Raw genomic sequence first — 19981 nt, 5'->3', positions numbered from 1 at the left:
TTCAAATCTTGGTCTGTATGTAAATGTTGGCTGTATGTTTGTTCAACCGGCAACTACAGTTTGATACTTTGAGGTCTGCTATATGCCTCAAGTTTAGGTTCAGAAAATGCTTGTGCAGGTTTAAACTGTTATTTGGCATGCTTTTGGTGTCTATTTGGATTAGTTTGGTTTTCAATTGTCTTAAAAACTGTTAATTAAATGAAGTTTTCTGGTTTCTACAATTAAAAACACTATGATATAGAGATAAAGTATGTGTTAACGTGTGTCTACTTAAAATTTCTTATTCATATAGTATCAAAATCCTTGAGCCGACGATCTATCAGAAACAACCTCTCTACCTCCATAAGGTCGGGGTAAGTTTTACGTACGCATTAGCCCCCCTAGACCCCACTTGTGGGATTATATTGGGTATGTTGTTGTATGGTATCAAATCAAATGAAATGATATATTTTTTGAGATGAGAAACTGAACAATTTCAATTTCTTTTTGTTACAAATCTGGAAGTTGCATTGCAATGATAATAGTAGATACGCATTTATCATCAGATATGACCATAATTAAGGCCAAAATTTGATTAGTTTTAAGAAATCAATTAGGCAAGACAAAACATAAGATCATGTTGCCTACAAGATCATTCACCGATCAGTTCTAATTAAGCATTTAGCTTTTATCAATAACCACTGACTTGAAGAATTAATGCAGAACCAAATTGATTTTGATGTACCTGACATTAGTGCGACAATGACAATATTTTTTGGAGGATCTAACTAACAATAAAAAAAAAAATGCCATATGAGATAATAAGGATTTAGAAACAAAAATGACTACTAAAAGCGCTTAAACGAAGAAGATATTCATAAAATAAATTACTGACTAAAATTTTAAGTAAGGACAAATTAGTCATGCTGTAGATGTTTTGCCTTAATGATAAGTGAGTTAAAAGAATTGCTATGAAAATAAAAACAAATTATAAGTGAGTCTAATATTGCGACCAACTATATAAAAAATTCATATGCGACCAACTTATTCCCGAGTCCTACATTTGGAGACACTAGGCACATGAGCAGGTTTAAAAATGAAATCGGGTTATTTTGAAAATTTCTATTGAGACAGGGGTAAATTTGAAAACTTTAATGACAAGAGGGGTATTTTTGACCCAAATTGTAATGGAGGATGTTTTTAATCCTTTTCCCAAAATAGAGGGGTATTTTTGACCCTTTCCCAATATTTTATCTCAATTTTATTATTGCATTGACTATTGGTTAATTAAATTCTCAAATAATGGCTAAATATCTTTTTTTTTGTGCTGATTTCCCTTCAAAGGCACTGGTCTCTAATTCCCCCCCCCCCCCCCCCCCCCCCCCTCAAATTAGCGGTCTTTAATTTTTGTCCTTCGCTTAATACTCCTGAGGTTCTGGATTCGAACCCTAGCTCAGTAGAAAAGAAGAAGGAATTTCGCAAGGCAGAGTTACTTAACTATGAAACTCTGTCTTGCAATTTTTTTTTAATTTAACTAAACCGGAATTAGAACTCCAAACCTCATGGGCCAAGGATAAAAATTAAAGATCACCAATTTGAGAAGGTCAAAACTTAAAGACGAGTGCCTTGGAAGGATAATCGTGCAAATGACCCGCTAAATATTGACAAGTTACCCAAAATATGGCAACCGCCTAATTTTTTAGAAGCCCAATTCTTTATTGGGCTGAATTTGAACCGCTACCCCTATGCCCTAAACCTGTGCTCATCTTCTGTGCAGGAAACTAGACATTTTCGTTTCTCCGAACTTTATCATTTTTGCAATCGGTAAAAACATAAACTTTAGTGAATTGGGTTATAAATACTTTGTTTGCTTTTTTGCTAGTTCATTATGTGGATTGAGTTAGTTTTCGCGTGTTAATCTTCTGGTTGTTTCAATTTTGATATTTCTTGTTTATTTCTTCAGTCTTGAGTTGGCATTATTTAGATTGAGTTACTTTCACGTGTTGCTCTTTTTGATCATCTAAAAAACGACTATGTTATTTTGTTTGTTTTCTTGATTTTAAATTGGTATATTGTGTTGTCTGTAGTTTTTCATTCTAAAGGTAAATTATAATCATTTTCAAGTTTCTTACTCTTTGTTCCTATAGCAGCTGAAGACGAAGAACAACGAAAAAAAGAGTGAAAAATGAATGCACCAGATCGTTACGAACGATTTGTCGTACCAGAAGGCGTTAAAAAGTAACTACTTCATTTTTCTCATACTCTTTTACCTTCTTTTTTAATGGGTGTAACTTTTTTTTTTTTTTTTTGGTTAGGGTTTCGTATGAGAGGGATACGAAGATAATGAATGCAGCAACATTTACAGTTGAAAGAGAAGACCACACTATTGGCAACATTGTTCGCATGTAAGTATACACACTAATTACTCTTTTTTTTTTTTTTGGTCTATTTCTATTAAGTTTTATGTTCTTTTTCTACGAATTTTGCTATTTTATGTTACTTTTATAAATGTTACTATAAAAAATGAGAAATTTTGTCTTTACACCCTCTCCCCCCGGATTTTTTTTAATGATGAGGTGGATGGTGGGTGGGGGAGGTGTGGGGTGGTTGGTTGGGGGGTGGTTTGGGAGTGGGTGGGTGTGGGTGGAGGATGTGGTTGGGGTAGGTGGAGGATGGTTTGGGGGTGTGGGGTGGGGTGGGGGTTGGTAGTGGGGCTGTGGGGTGGTTTAGGTGTGGGGGTGTGTGGGAGGCTGGGGAATGGGGTGGTTTAGGGTGCGTGGTGTGGTGATGGGTGGTGTGAAGGAAAATATTTTAGGAAAATTAGCTCTAGGTCTATTTTTGAAAATATTTACGCCATGTAGTTCATATTTTGAGTTGTCACCCGATTTAGCTCCTATTTGTGTATAAACATCTTTTATGCAGTATTATACACTCCGTACAATGTTAATACACTATGTATAATGCTTTGGGTGTGTGGTGGGGTGTGGGTGGTGGTGTGGTGGGTGGTGTGAAGGAAAGTATTTTTAGGGAAAATTACATACATTATGTATAATGCTTCCCCGAGGTATAGTGTTGTATAATATCGTATATTGGGCTACGTGGCTTAATATTTTATGCTGGGCTGTATATTTTTGAAAATTTCCCTTTTTTCTATTGGATTTTTAGTTATCTTTCTTGAATCTGGAATATCCTTGGTAAAGACCTGATTTTTTTTTTTTGGGTAATATTGACATGATTTTTGAAAATAACAGGCAATTGCATAGGGATGAGAATGTCCTGTTTGCTGGATACAAGTTGCCTCATCCTCTTCAGTACAAAATCTTGCTCAGGGTATTGTGCCTTTTTCCTCACTTTGTTGTGTTTTTTCCTCGTATAATTGCGCTATTGTTAGTTTCATTGTAGTTTTTGTTAGTCGCTTCTTTGATATGTTAGCGCTTAATTTATTTATTTTTAAGTAGAAAAGTTCATTAAATAGCATCCAGGGGACGCAAAATAAAGAGTGAGCTCCATTAGTAGGTATTACTAGACTAGTTCTAAGGAGCTGTCACTATTATGTACACTATGCAATTTACTGTAGTGAAAAAGGTTTAAAAGTTTTGGCTAAAAAATGAGGCAATCGGAGAAAAAATGGGATTTTTCAGGGTGGTTGACCATCTCCTGTATGCCAATGATTTTATCTTAGCTCTAAATAACAGCCCTTTTAGCAACTGTTTGCTATATATATGTGTGTGTGTGATGGCTATGCTCCTGTGTGGCTGCATTATCATTTATCAGGCAAAGCAGCAGCAAAATCATAGAAAAATGGAGGTTCATCCCAGTATGAAGAACGGAAAAGGACCAAATATACGCCTCTACTATGAAGAATGAGGCCAACAGAGAGAAAAAGGGAATTCTTGGAGGGTGGTTGCCCCTCTATTTGGCCTATGATTTCTTTGACCAACCAAACCAACAACCCTCTTCAGATGACTAGTAATGTTTCCTGTTTCCTCTGAGCTTAGCAAACATCGCTCTAATTTTAGCTTATGTTTGTTAAAAATTGCACGAAATTGTCCGAATGCCTACTTGTGGGAAAGTTTCCATCTTTCAAAAGAGGCTGTGATGATATTGCTAGTCTGGGCTGGGCTGATGCTCGGTGCATGGAGACAGTCTGACCCGTATCTTGGCATGGTGAACCCGGATGGTTTGTGATTGATTCTTCTCTTTCACATGCAACCGGTTCCTTTGCAGCCATGGCGTTGTCGCCTGCTCTTTGCCCCATTTTTTGCGGATCTGGGCCTCAGTTCCCAGCGAGTCCTTCTGGACAGTCCAGGATTCGAACCGGGGACCTGGTTTGGTGAACACCATTTGGGTTATTCAGTTTTTCTTGAACACCTTATTGCTGTTCTCTATCAAAGTTTTAGCTAAAAGAATGAGGAAATTGGAGAAAAATGGGAACTTTTGAGGGTGGTTAATCCATCATGGCTATGATTTCTATTTTCTTTTAGCTTTAACTAATATTAAAGACCATTTTTGATCATTTCTTCTCTGTTTTTCTGTTACTTCACACTCTGTTCCTCAGAGGCTGCGTTTTCCTGGCAAAGCAACAGCAAAAGCATACAACAATGAAATGGAAAAGGAAAGTAGTGGGGCTGTGATGATAATTTTACTGAGCAAATGGAATCAGGCATTGTAGTTTCAGGCCCGTAGCTTGGCAGGGCCACCCGTAATATAGGGTTTGCAGCCATCGCTCTAATAACTCAATGCCTCAGATAAAATCTGAGCCCAGAAGGAAGAATGAGTCCAACCAATAACCCTTTCTTTTTCCATTGGTATATGGTTCAGTTTAGTTTTGACCAAAAAAAAAAAAAAAAAAGAGACATTCCCGTTGCCATTGATGTGATGCTGATGTCTGTTGTACTCCCTCCGTTTCATTTTATTTGTTGTGAAACTGTCCAAATTGCTATGGAAAAGTTTCCATCTTTCCAAAGAGCCAATGATGATGTTGCTAATCTGGGCTGTTATTTGGGCATAGAGAAAACCAGACTCGTATCTTGGCGGGGCAAACTCGGATCATGCAATCAGTTCATTTTGCAGCCATGGGGTTGTCATCTTTTCTTTGCCCCATTTTACACAGATCCGAGCCTCAATTTCCAATCAGTCAGTGGACCTTCTCCGGTATGCCTATGATTTCTTTTAGTGCTCTAATCAACAGCCCTGAGCCGAGGGTCTTTCGGAAACAGCCTCCCTACCAAGGTGGGGGTAAGGTCTGCGTACATTTAACCCTCCCCAGACCCCACACTGTGGGATTCAACTGGGTATGTTGTTGTTGTTGTTGAAAAAGGTTTAAAAGACACCTCGCTTTTAGAGAATTAATTGTAGTTAAAATTCCATTAAAACATCTAGGCTTCCTCTCTGTCCACCACCACCACCAACAACAACAACAACAACCACCCAATGTAATCCCGCAAGTGGGGTCTGGGGAGGGTAGGATGTACGCAGACCTTACCCCTACCTTGAGAAGGTGGAGAGGCTGTTTCCGATAGACCCTGGCTCAAAATACACCAAAAAAAGCATGCAGGGACTGACTGCCAAATCTTCTTGATGGCTTTTCCAGCATCCACAATCCCCAGCTTGTGTATGCATCCTTTATGTGAAGGGCACATGACCAATGAACCCCAAAAATGGATAAAAATAAGTTCCAAATGTAACATTTAGTTTCAGATTCATGCTGGCACATGTAGCATCTGTTACTTAGTGTAAATCCTCTCTTGCATAGGTTATCTTGCGTCAGGTGAAACCAAGGCCAATTTTCTAACATTCCAAGGTTGTATCTTCTTCAGTGGTGTAGGAAAAATAGAATCTTTATTCGGCTAGCAATATTCAGTTGTGATCATTCTCCCTGTTCTGGGGCGTATATCCTGAAACGGTTGCTGCTCGAGCAATCATGTCTTTAATCTCTTTATAAATTGTTTATAATTTGTCTGTTGGATACTATGATGTTTTTACTGCAACCGTGCTTGTTTATGCACTTTGATCTCTCTGGATTTGACCTATTGATTTGTTTGATTGCCAGATTCAAACAACAAGCCAGTCCTCACCTATGCAGGCATATAACCAGGCTATAAATGATCTTGATAAGGAACTTGATCATCTTAAGAATCAGTTTGAGGTACATTTATCTTTTAAATTTTTAGTCTAGCTTGTTTCAAGTAGACTGTGTCTATATATTATCATAGTAATTAACGCACGCTTCTTTTCTGGCTTTGAGTTTTTAGATATTCTGTAATGTTTCATTGTTTTAAGAAGAAAAAAATCAAGAGAGTTATAGTATATTAGGAAGTCTTAAATGTTTGGACAATCTTAAATAGATAATCCAGCTTGTATTCTTGCAAGTTCACTTTTTACTTGAATACTTATATGGTTCTTCAGTACTTCTTTCGTTTACTTTTTTTTTTTTTTTCGGTTGGTTTTTTATGGTTCCCGTTTTTTCAGTACTTAAGATGAAGCATCACTTCAAAATCTTTTATGTAGTGTTTTCTTTATTTTTTATATGAAAGGCTATGGTTCTATGCTGGGTTGGATGCAAAGTATTTGAAATGAGTTTGAGCTTCTTTACCGTCTTGAGATACAATAAATGATAGGGAGGACAACCTGTTAGATAAGCTCTTATACTGAAGTTCTTACAATTTCTTAGCTCGAACTTGAAACTGATTTAAAAACTCAATTTAAAAGCTGATATGAGAATGTGTAGTGATGCCTATTCTTCCAGAGTTCCTTATTACTTTTCAAAATGGATAGCTAAGTCCTATGGCAGTTCTCCTGGTTGATATTTCATGTCGGGACAGCTCAAACTCAAAGAAACTGCTTAATATTTCCTTCCCTTTTCATGCACCAACATGCCCAGTTTAGTCTCGCCATGATTGTCTTCCCTTTTACCTCCTAATGATCCAAAATGTAATAAACCCTTGAACAGACAAAAAATACTTGTTACCTTTCTCTCCCTTCCCTATTGCTATTGAAGGACGATTCCACTTATTCACTATCAGTGACCTTGTCCTAGAAGCTGCTCAATTATGCCTTGAAAAAGCCTTGTAGGTCTTAAACCTTTGAGACTGAACAGTGGTGAGTGGTTACCATGGACTGGGTTGTCGTACTTCCACCACTTGCTTTACCTTGGTCATTGATGCCACAGGAAAGCAAACAGCATTTATAGACTTCATTACATAACTTATGTGAAGGTTAAAATGATGAAAGGAGAGAATGTGAAAAGTCCTCTTTGCTGGCCTCCTTTTCCGTTTTCTAAAACATTTAACTTTGAGAACCTTCAAAATCTAGCCATATGAATGGGAAGATTGAAGAAAACATATCATTTTATCTCTATATCCACTATGACTACAGTTAGACCGAAAAGAGCTGATTGAATCTAGTTGGAAAAGAGAGATGAAATAGAGAGAGAATGATAGCTGTTGCCACAGGAAGAGCTGCTGGCTAGTCTTACACTAACCTAAGCCTTCTAACTCGGAGGAGTTTCCAGAGAAAGAAAGTATGTAGAAGGGACATAAGGCGTGTCCGTGGCTATTAAGCTATAACTCAAATCTTGTGAGAGGTTCTTCACATGATTTGAGAATAATGAAAATTTTGCTTCGTGAGGTTAGGATATCAAAAGAAAGAAAACAGAAGTCAAGTTAGTTCTTTGCATTTTACCTTTGATTCTCTAATCCTGAATTATTTGTGTTGATAAAACCAAAAAAAAAAAAAAAAAAAAAAAAAAAAGAAAGCTAAATAGTAAAGATGAGTGAATCCGAACCCTATTATCACTAATTAGAATAGGAATCTCATCGACAAACAAAATCCCCCTATCAGGGATGCTATATTCCTTTTTTGTGTTTGTTGTTTTTCATATTACTCCTTCGCTTTAGTAATACCCTGGTCCGTCTGGTCATTGTATGGGAAAATATTCCTACATATATTTGAACTACTTACTATCTGGAGAGTTGAATTCATCGGAAGAACAGGCTCTATAGATGTTCTATAAAACTTCCTAACAGAGTTTTGAAGTCACTCTATGGGCTTGTGTCAGATGTTGCATTTTCGTTTTCCCATGGTGACAAGTGAATGATTTTTACTTTAAACATTTCTTTAAGCGTTCATACTAATAATGCCAAGTTTGTTTCTCGACTGTAGACTGAGTTGGCCAAGCACACGAGGGACTACTAATCTTTCAACAGTGATATTTGGTTCTCAACAACCGTTGCCTCGTGAAATTTCCTGGTTCGGTGTAGGCTAGGAGTTTGTTTTGTCAAGTCTTGGGCTGTATGTAAGTCTTGGTCTGTATGTATGATGTTCAACTAGTAGCTACAGTTTGGCCTGGTTTTAAAGTTGTACTTTGAGGGTCTGGTTTATCCCTCAAGTTTAGGTTCAGAAATTGCTTGTGCAGGTTTAATTTAAACTATTTGGCATGCTTATGGTGTCTATTTGGTTTAGTTTGGTTTTCAACATAGCATGTCAAATTTGTTATATGTGTCTAGTGAGTTGTGAGTGTATACTTGCTTTGCATGATAGTGAAAGGTGCACTACTTATCAGGAAAGAAAAAAAAAAGTGCAATACTGGCACACTTGCTTCTTAATGTAGGTGGGTGCCTGCAAATTCTGTGTGTGAAACATACGTGTGTGGGAAGGAAACTACTTTAGTGGTTGTTGCATGGGTGTTGGTGTTTTCCATATAATATCAAGATCATAAGATGCTTGGTAAATGTGGCTTTCATTGGAGCAATCAACTTATCTGCCAAGGAGATATGTTGCTCTCCGACTAGCTGTTTTTCTTGTCTGACCTTGAGTACGTGGTAGCTCAGTTATATTTCTAGAAAATTTCTGCCTTTTCATCGTTGATGAGCATACAAAACTCAAGATTTTTTCTTAACCAGCTATACTAGGCCTGTTAGTGTCACGCGCATAATGTAAGTAATTCCACTAATTAAGAACACTCATTCCTGAAATTGTCCAGTTTCTTGTCCTGCCGGTCATTTGTAGTTATACGACACTGACTGTTACTTCTATTTTTTTTCTTTCTTAATAACTGCTCATAATTGAGTTTAAACCTCTGCATTATAATATGAACCAGTAATATCTATGGACTTAACATGCTGAAAGGGAGTCTTTCGTGTAACCTTGCTCCTGGAAGGGCACTAACAAAATGAAGAATTCTTGGACTAGTTAAGCTTTTTGTTTCATTGTAAATTAACTAGTTTTGAGATGGTGGTCAACCCACAACGCTCCTCCTTTACCGGGTTTGTGACTGGCAATTTGATAAGCTCACATGGATGGAGTTTAATATGGTCTAAGATGAGCTCAATTTTCCTGGGATTGAGGCATAGTTTTGTTGTTGTTGTTAAGCTTTTGGTTTATAGGAATGAGTTGGAAGAGGGACGAGGGTGTTTAGTTGAGTGGAAGAGCTAAACCAATAGCTAAGTCTTTCAACTTTATTAGGAAAAGCTTTTGTGTGGATAATTCTAACTATTTGACATCAATTATCAGAAATATTAGCTGAGTTTTAACTATGGAGTTGTGGTCTTATCTTTGGCAGCATTTTGAGATTGTTTCATCAGTGCAATAACTACTGGTCAATCCAAGCTGGATTGCTTCACATTTTTAAAATGATTTGAGAATATTTGGGATATTGTTGAAGTTTGAATTGCTGCCTATATGGGATTCTTTTATGGAACTGTTGAGACTGTGGTATGGAGTGCAAAAATTAATGGAAGTAGCGCGTAGAGTATGGAATAAGTATAGCTTGCGTACTTGCATACGAGCGTTCCATCTATTTATAAGTCTTGTTATCCCGGTAGCTTCTTGTTTAGAACTATATGTATTTAACCCTATTTAGCGTCTCATTGTTTGTGTGCATGGTATAAGCCATTATGTGGTCATCGACCGATCATGAAGTCGAGATGGAATAGGTCATTGTTTCAACTTATTTTCATGCATTACTACTAGTATAGGGTAGAATGATTTTTTCCCCTAAGGTACAAAAAGTAGCCACCACATTGTGACATGCCATTCATCTAATTTAGCTCAAGACACAAAATTTTACTTGGACAAAAGTAGGATATGCATTCTAAGTTAAAATCTGGAAGATTTTGTGGGCTTCAGTTGCAACTTGGAAATTGGACCTTCTTAAGGTAAATTGGAGACATGGTGTGCTTCACACGGATTTCTTGGGCTTGTGAAGTTATCTGTGTAATTGTCGCAAAGAGGTTGACCTTTTCTCATTTGCTCAATTACTGTAAGCTACTGTAATATGTTATATTCTCACATAAGTTCATCCTTTCCTTGTCATTATTTTATTTTTGAGAAGGTTAGAGACCAGATAGAGTTAAATAAATTAGGTACTTGTGGTCATATCATAATTGGAACTTTCGGTAGACAGTTCACTATACATCGAATTGGGACCCTTTGTGGTATAACCGTTCATGGATTAGCCTTCATTTCTGTGAATTGTTTCACTCATCATTGCTTCAGTTTTGAAATTCCATATATGTTATTACTAAATGCATGTTGAAAGGTTTATTATCAAACGTGTACTATCCTTCCTTGTTGTGGATTGTTTCGTTCATCACGGTTTAGTTTAGGTTTTGGACCAACATATATATTGTTATTATTATTATTATTATTATTATTATTATTATTATTATTATTATTATTATTATTATTATTAACAACTGTTAAGTAAGAGCCCGTTTGGATTGGCTTATAAGTTAACTATAAGTTGCTTTTACTTTTTTTGATCGTTTGGGTAAAAATTATTACCCCTTTAAAATATCATTTTTGTCTTAAAATTAATTTCAAAAATTAATTGACTTTTTTTTTGTACTTATCTAAAGAAATTATAAAAAATTAATTAAAAAAAATAAAAATGGACTACCCCAACTTATTTTTTTTTGGCTAGCCCTTCCAAACAGGCTCTAAATGAAGTTTCAAGTTTTCTACAGTCGAAACAATAAAAAGAAAGAAAGCACTCCTATATAATAGTGATAAAAGTATGTGTCAACGTCTGTCTACTTCAAATTTCTTATTCATAGAGCATCAAAATCAAATGAATGATTATTTTGTATGTATATTTTTTGATATGAGAAACTGAACAATTTCTTTTTCTCTTTGTTTATAACTATAAACTTTTCTTGTAGGAAACAAAAATATTTTCTGAAAAATACGAAGGTTAATTTCTAAGACCTACCTCCGCGTTTAATTACTTCTATTATTTTGATTTTTTTTAACAATTGGTTTATCCTGCTTGTAATAAATACTTATATTTAAAATATGACTAATTTACCCTTTTTAATGCCAATGAACACAGAATTCAAGCAATCATTCTAAAAGTGATAACTAATACTCCTTCCGGATCAAAAAGAGTGTTCACTTATCCTTTTTTTCCTTTTAAAAAAAATGTCCACTTATCAAATCAAAAAATAATTAATTTTATTCTTTCAAAATTACCTTTATTAAGCGTTAAGCTATCAAATCTCAATACCTATTTAATTAGGGATAGTTTAGTCAAATTACTTATTTTTGTCTAGGAGTTAATATTTCTTAAGAGGTGTGCAAATGATTCAGTAATGCTCTTTTTTATCCGGGGGGGTAGTACAAGTCATGCCAATTTCCTTTTAGTAGGCGTTTGGACATGCGATTTCATCAATCATGCAAAAAGGCATGATTTGGGATTCCAAATCATCATTTTAAATTTTTTAAATGTAAAAGTTGATTCATAAGTTTATATTTTGTAAAAGTAGTTCCATAAGTTGGTAAATATATTTACCAATCATGTTTACCAACCATTTATGTCAAATATTAAAAGATCTACAAGTTGGTAGTATAGTAATATATTTACTCTTACCAACCATGTGGGAGGATTATATTAAAAATTAGTTGTGCTACAACTCATGTTTAATTTTTCATTTTATTGAACTAAAGTTGGTCAATTGATGTTGTATTTTTTAGAAAGGCCTTCTAGTAGCGTATTAATTTTGTTATGAACTATGACTTGCTCATTTAGTAAGATTGTATAAGAATTGGGAAAGTTTTGATGATTCACAACTTGTGAGGTTTTATGTGTATAAGAAAAAATATAACTTAGGAAATTCAAACTGCATGTCAAAACAAACTTCAAGGTCAAATCATCATAATTTCATTTCATGATTTCAAATCATGTCCAAACGGCTTTTTAGCTGATTTGATATGCAAATCTGGAACTTTCATTACGATGATAATAGCAGATACACATTTATCATCAGATAATGACCATAGTTAAGGCCAACATTTTGACCATCGGTCTTAAAAATGCAATTACGCAAGACAAAACAAAAGATCAAATTGCCAGCATGATCATTCACCGAATTAGTACTAATTAACCATTTATAGCTTTTATCAATAATTACTGATTTGAAGAATGAATTTTAAAGTATCCGACACGAGTGCGATAATGACAATATTTTTGGACCAAAAGCAACATAATTAAAAAAAAATGTCTTATGTGGTAATAAGGATCTAGAAACAAAAAATGGCTACAAAACACGCTTCATCGAAGAAGATAGTTTCAAAGAAGATATTCATAAAATAAATTACTGAGTAAAATTTTGAATAAGGACAAATTAGTCATGTTGTAGATGTTTTGCCTCAATGATAAGTGAATTAAAAGAATTGCTATGAAAATAAAAACAAATTATCAGTGAGTCTAATATTGCAAACTACAAGAATAGTATCATGAAGTCAAACTTGCTGGAAGATTTATAAAATTATATACTCTAGAATATGTTAAAAACTATGCACTGAATATAGAAATTAAGTGAAATTTCAAGTTTCTAAATATAAAAAAAGAGAAGCACTCTTAAATTAGATAACATGAAATAATTTTGGACTAAAAAAGAAAAAGGTATTTTAGAATATCTCAAATTTTTTTTTCTCATCTTTTTTCTTTTTGTACCAGCCTTGAACTCATGACCTAGTGGTGTGAAGAGAACTCCCTCAACCACTTTGAACAAGAGTGAGCGATGTTCTTTTTTCAACTGACAAAATTATTTATTTGAAGCTTAGTGATGATATCAAATGGGCCAAACCAACAAATTACAAAAATTGGGTGGATTGTCCTTCATGTGAACTGGTCTTTAATTTTTGTCCCTCAAAATCGGTGGTCTTTAATTTTTGTTCATACTTCTCATTGAATGAAAATTTGTGGATCAAAGTTACCTTATTCGCTAGTCTATGAAACCAGAGGCTCGGGTTCGAACCCTAGCAGAGGCAAAAAAAAAAAATAAAAAAAAATCGCAAAATAAGATTTCATAGCAAACTATGCCTATTTGGCAAAAGTTATGCCTTAAGTTCCTATGTAGTTCCTTTTCCGGCATAGTTCTACAAAACTATACCGGACATGGCATATATAGTTTCCGGCATAGTTTCTATGTAACTACATAAAAACTATGCCTTGTAGAATAGTTTTGTAGGATAACTTAATTTCTACAAAACTATGCCGGACAAGGCATACTTTACATAGAAACTAAGCCTTAAGGCATAGCTAGGATACACCATAATTATATCTTACGGCATAACTTTTGCACGAATAGGTATAATTTGCTATGAAATCTTGTCTGGCGAATTTTTTTCTTTTATGATCTGCTGGGGATCGAACCCAGAAGGCCAGAATCTCAAGAGTATTTTTAGCCACTTAAATTGCCGAAGGACAAAAATTAAAGACACCGCCGAAAGAGGCCATTTGTGCGAATGACCCAACAAATTATAAAATGGCCCATGATAATTGAAAATCGAAATGTAATTCGCCAAGCTTTAAATTTTCGCTCATATTTATTGGGCCTTTAAATTTTGCCCTCATATTTTGCTTTTTTAAGTTTTCGTCTCTTCGCTCGAATACCTCGAGGTTCGGGTTCAAACCCCCGCTCGTGCATAAAATAAAAAAATAATTTCGCAAGGTATTGGGAGCAGATGCCTTGATTCGACATAAAGTCCTTAAGAAAACTAAAGTTATGCCTAGGCATAACTTTTCCTCAAGGCTTAGTTACGCGCAAAGGGCAAAACTTTTCCATGTTAACTACGCTCTACGCGTTTTTAATTAAGCGCATAACATAAAAGATGCCCTAGGCGTAACTTTTCCAAGCGCATGTACTTTGCGTTATAAGACAAACTTTTAGTTATGCCTTTAAAAAAGTTCCGCCTACGAAGATACTTTTAGTTATATCTTACAAAAAGACACTTTTAGTACCATGATAACTAAAACTATGCCTACAAGCGCGAACTTTTCCTTACGTATAACTAAAAGTTTGCCTTGAAAAGTAAAAAAAATAAAATATATGTGTCAAGGCAAAGTCTGCCCCCTCCGGCATAATTTTAGTTTTTCCTTAAGAATTGTATGCCGGATCCGGCATACACTCCCCCCAGCCCTGCCTTGCAAAATTACTTTTTTATTTTATGCATGAGTGGGGGTTCGAACCGTAACCTCGCATTCAAGCGGGCGAAAAACTTAAAGTTAACACAAATATGAAAAAAAGTAAAATTTAAAGACCACCCCAAAAGAACGACAATCCGTGCAAAAAAATGTAAATAAGTCCAAGATTGTGTGGGCTGTGTCTAGGAATCAAAAAGATTTCACAACTGTATATTAAAATTTATGAAAACTCATGGTCTAGTGCACAGATGAACTAACTGAAAGTTGAACATGCTTAAACAGAAATTATAAGGACCGAAATTAAGATATCTCGACATTTTAGGAACTAAAAGTGTTATTTTCCTTGTTGTAATAAAGTAGATGTCATTTGTTGCATTCCCTCCGTCTCAAAATAGTTATCTTGTTTTTTAGTTACACGCCTTAAGAAAGCATTGATAAGGGAAGTATTTTGATTATTTTACCCTCACTACAAGAAAAATTATATTTGGCAACAATTTTTTTTTTGCTGCCATAGATTGATTATTGTTGTGTACATTTTGCAACAAAAAATATTTTGTTGCATGAACTTTTTCCCAACAAAATCGTTATTACAACAAATAAGTTGCAACAACTTTTTTTTTTTGGTTGTCAAAAATACTTTTTGCAACAATTATCAATACTATGGCGACAAAAGAATCATTTGCCAACAATAAAACTAAGTTGTTGCCAAATATAAAAAATTTTGTTGCGATTTCTATACTTTCTTGTAGTGCCTCTTAAAATATTCCACCATGTTATCTCTATTCAATAAGTATTTATTGTATATGCATTTATTCTTTCTGGATGATTTTTCTGTTTACCTTTCTCAGGTAATTAAATTAATCCGGGTAATTCCAACATTCAACAAAGGGAAATATAAGATTACGTGTGCATACACGTGGGATTCATGGTACTTGATATTTGAAAGCACAATTCAATGTGAAAATTTCTAAAATACTTGAGGAAATTTCAACCTCAATTCGAAAATACTTGAGCAAATTTCAACCTTACTTCGATGCTGGAACACGTTTTCCTAATGCCACACATGCTTGAAAATCTTAGCTCATTGTATGAGTTTAATTTATATACACAGAGAGTATTAAAAAAAATTACAATATCAAATAGCCAAACAGATATTTAACCAATTCTCCATAGAAAGTGAAATTTATAATTTCGAAATTATAAAACATTTTGCTTGTTACAACAAATTTAGATAACCTAATACTGGCTTTGAAAAGAAAAAAAAGATAGATCAGAACACCATAAAATTTGCACAATCATTAAGTTTTGACCCCGTTAAGAAAATTATAGAAATAGATTTGCGGCCAGTGTTATGTTGCAAAATCATAACGAATCACTAGATTTTCAAGTTAATAGATGGAATCCCTCCTCATTGACCAGATATTTCGAGTTCGAGCAGAGGTGGCCCAAGATTTGAAGGCGGCAGGGACACCATCCACTAAAAACAATTCAAGATATTGCTAGAATTAGGAATCAGACCCGTGTCATCTAAAGCAAGCAGAACTTAAACAACAGACTAGCCAGTGCCCCCAACCAACTTTTGTGGATCTAGGTGCCTAATAAAATATATATTCACTCTTCAATATATATATAATACACATAAAAAAGAAGGATTTTCCGAGATTACCGGGTCCGGTGACCCCCCCCCCCCCACCTTCCACATAGGTTCGCCTGGGATCCGCCCTGAGAGTGGAGAAATATCTGGTGGAAAATGTTAATTTAATAAATTTTACGCGGTGCAAAATCTGAATTAATCGTGAGCCAGTGGTTTCAGGAACTAGATGGTTAAGCAAAAAATAATAATAACTAACCTTAATTTCTCGTTCAACATTTCTGGCTGAATGGTTTAAAAAGGTAATAGCCTTAATTTCTCGTTCAACATGTCTGGTAAATCTCAAGAAAGTAAAGCAGAATTAGGTAAGTGGTTTGACAAAAAGATAGAAAAGAAACAAAAAATGAAATAGAAGAATGATAAAGTTTTTTACGCGGATTTCCCTTCATTTGGGATGGTATTTAATTTTTGCCCTTCGAATTGGTGGTCTTTAGTTTTGCCCTTCGCCTAATATCCCGAAGTTGTGGGTTCGAACCCAGCTCAGTTAAAAAAAAAAATCACAAGGCAGAATTTGCATGGGCAGAATTCTACCTTAGCGAAGGGCAAAAGTTAAATACCACCAACCTGAGGGACAAAAATTAAAGAACACCCCCAGCAAAGGTCAATCCTGCAAATAAGAAACAAGTTGATATAAGAAATAAAGCTAATATAAAAATCATCTTTGACAATTGTCTCCCCATATTTTCTCTATAGTTCTACCTGCAATTAACACTATAATTTAACAAGTTAATTGTTTTTTATCAATAATATACATAGTGAGAATGAGTAGAATTGGATGCAGATTGATGTAAGATCTGAAGTGCACTATATATCGAATGAATTCGGAAGAAAAAGGGAAAATGATAAACTTCATTCTCAATTAAATACATTCACGTAAAATGTACTTATTTATATGTGGCCATTAATAATCACTACTTTTATCAGTTAAGCATTCATCTCCCTAAGGCATGTCCAAAAAGACGATCTTTCTTCCTTCTTCATTCTCAAGTGAAATGCATCATAAAATTTTTGGGAGGCACCATTCTTTTAGATAAAATAACTATGCATGGTATAAAGAAATAAAGGCATTTGCAATAAGGATCCAAACAAACTGTTACATGTCGATATATTATTGATGCAATAATAAATAAATCAAAATATCCACCTTGTGGATTGATAATGTCGATAAATTATTGATGCAATAATAAATAAATCAAAATATCCCCCTTGTGGATTGATATTTGTTACTCTCAATAATACAATGAACAATTAAATTCATGAAGCTTGGTGAAGAACATGAGCATTTTGATTATTTTAGATGTGTGTGTAAAAAGTTAAATTACCTAAATACCCTTCTTAATAATCTAATTATCCTATTTATTATATATTAATCTGTATATGTAATAAAGCTAGGCAATAAGAGAGTGATGTGGCACCTCTCTTTGGCCAAGGATTCTATTTATCTTTTTTCTCATTTTCTTGACAATTTTTCCTCCTCCATTCAATTAATTTAGCTTATATAAAAGGCCTAAAAGTCTTTGCCCCTCCATAATCATCTTTATTCTCTAATTAAACGAAGCAATTAATACATATTAATGCCAATGCTTTTTGATCTTCCTATTCGACTGTTTTTGCTCATTTTGCTGTTCATGGCCAACAACTGTTTAAATCTCCAATTAAATTGGATAATTAATACAAATTAATGTCCATTCATATGCCATTGCCATGCCTCAATTCTGTAGTTTTATATTGTGCAAGAAAGTCTAAGTTTCACAAGTTTTTGTTTGCTTTTATGTATATGTATAGTCGAGTATTTGTAGTTATTCGAGCAGATTGTTTACTTCATTTTCAACTATTTTGTGTAACTAGGACAAGATTATAGATTATGTACAGGAAGTGGTTTATTTTTGGAGTCTTATCGCACGTTAATTCTCAATATCGAATCCAAAAGAAGAATGTTGATTTTTACTTTGCATACTCACTGTATTTTACTCTCTTTTTTTCCTTTATAGAATCACAAATTGTCTTGTGAGGTTCATGCATGTGCAGTCTTGCCATCATATTCAAATGGACCATTTCCTTACGATGCAAAGGTATGGCAACGTTTTCGTTGAAAATTTACTTTTGAATTCCATTTTTTTAAGTATTTGCTTAATTTTATCATTTGTATTGACGAGTTTGTGCACTCTCAATAATACAATGAACAATTTCTTCTAAGGTAATTATATTCACTCTCTAAATTCATAATTTTTTTTTAGATGTGTGTGTATATATATACATCTTACTGAGAAATATTTAATAATCGATATTATATTTACAAAACATAACATTACAAATCCTATACAAAACATGCTTTATATTTAAAAAAAAAAAAAAAAAATTAATTATTTTTTATTTTTTAAAAAATCATTTTTTAAAAATATTTTTTATTTTTATTAAAAAAAATATTTTTTTTTAAATTTATTTTTATTTTTTTTAAAAATTAATATTTTTTTTTTTTTGTTTTTGCTCAAAAACTTATGCTGTTCATGAAAGTTGTATGAAATGTGTATATCTCGCTCAAGACTTAAAAAGTTTGCAAAATTCTTCTGTATATATCTATTAAGGCTTAAAAAATCCGTTATTGTGTGTATTCACTTTGTATCTTCGAGCAAATTCATAATTTTTGTATAAAGTTCATGTTAGATTAAAATTAATACAACTACAACAACATCAGGAAATTTTATTCAAGGCTTACTTAAATTTAATGAAAATTATATTAAAAATTTTGCTCACACATACACATTTCATACAACTTTTTCATACATAGAAATTGAGGTATTTTTTAAGCCATTGAGCAAAAAAAAAAAAAATTAAAATATATATATTTTCTCGAAAAAAATAAAAAAACGAAAAATATTGAAAATTCATGTTTTGAATATATCGTTATGTTTTTTGATTAGATGCCGTAAATATCTTCTCTCCAATACGTATATATACGTAGTTTTCCAATTTTTATTGACAAAAGCATAATTTATTTTCCTATTAGATCTGTTTGGAAATATGATAATTTTGAAAAAGCTATTTGAAACTTAATTATTCAAAAAATAGAGGTCAAAACCTAAATTTTAACGAGAAATGATGATTTGCCTAGCATTTGCTGTGAAATTAAAATTCATAAATGATGTATTTTCATCGTTGCACCCAACAATCATAGCCAACTTTTTTTTTCATCAGCAAAACATAATTCATAATACGTGTAGCAATTGAAAGATCCAAAAGCATATAATAAAACGAAATTGAAAAAGAAGAAAGTGACTACCAGCACGAAGAAGACGCGCTTCGGATTAATATTAGGATTTTTTAAAGAAAATGTTAAACTTAAATATTCACTCATAAAAAAATGTTAAATTAATTTATGAATATTTTGTTGGTTCTTTTCTTATTCTTAATAATTTGTTCTCTTTTCCTGTTCCTGGCTATGTTGATTCTCTTTATATTGTCAAAATAAAATGAATAATTATTGTGTGATAATATATATACTTTTTCATATTCTATAAAGTGTTTTTTGTACTACTTTTTTATATCTTCTTTTATAGTTTATGACGAGACTTGAGAATATTATCTTTTTGGTTACTTATCTTTATTATTAGGAAGTTAAAGAAGAAAGAAAAATAAAACTTGAGCAGCGAAGTAAGAATGGAAAAGAAAGAAAATGAAGAAAGAAAAAAGTTAAAGGTTTAAACAAGTATAGGACAAAAATTAGAAAAAGATGCTTTCTTATTTCTAAGTAATCTCTATATATACTCGGATCATTTTTCAAAGAATTAATCCTTTTTTAAAAGATAAAAACCCCTATGAACGAATATTAAGAGACAATTTAGTAGTCACAGAACCCATAGTTGAAGGAAAAGTTCACCATCAGTCCATCCAAAGATATATTGTTAAATCAACAGTACCGTTTG

The 19981-nt window shown here is 33.5% G+C and overlaps 1 protein-coding gene across 1 annotated transcript; it reads left to right on the top strand.

The window, feature by feature from the left end:
- The first annotated feature begins 2084 nt into the window (after window positions 1–2084).
- LOC132045245 (DNA-directed RNA polymerases II, IV and V subunit 11) lies at window positions 2085–8421 on the top strand. The gene is made up of 5 exons (XM_059435797.1): window positions 2085–2217; window positions 2295–2384; window positions 3231–3309; window positions 6032–6127; window positions 8143–8421. Exons 1-5 carry the CDS (start codon window positions 2165–2167, stop codon window positions 8173–8175), a joined length of 351 nt encoding a protein of 116 aa, XP_059291780.1. The 5' UTR covers window positions 2085–2164; the 3' UTR covers window positions 8176–8421.
- Window positions 8422–19981: the final 11560 nt, after the last annotated feature.

Source organism: Lycium ferocissimum, unplaced genomic scaffold (assembly GCF_029784015.1).
Source record: "Lycium ferocissimum isolate CSIRO_LF1 unplaced genomic scaffold, AGI_CSIRO_Lferr_CH_V1 ctg638, whole genome shotgun sequence".
Taxonomy (NCBI): domain Eukaryota; kingdom Viridiplantae; phylum Streptophyta; class Magnoliopsida; order Solanales; family Solanaceae; genus Lycium; species Lycium ferocissimum.
This window is presented reverse-complemented; position numbering and strand designations above follow the sequence as displayed.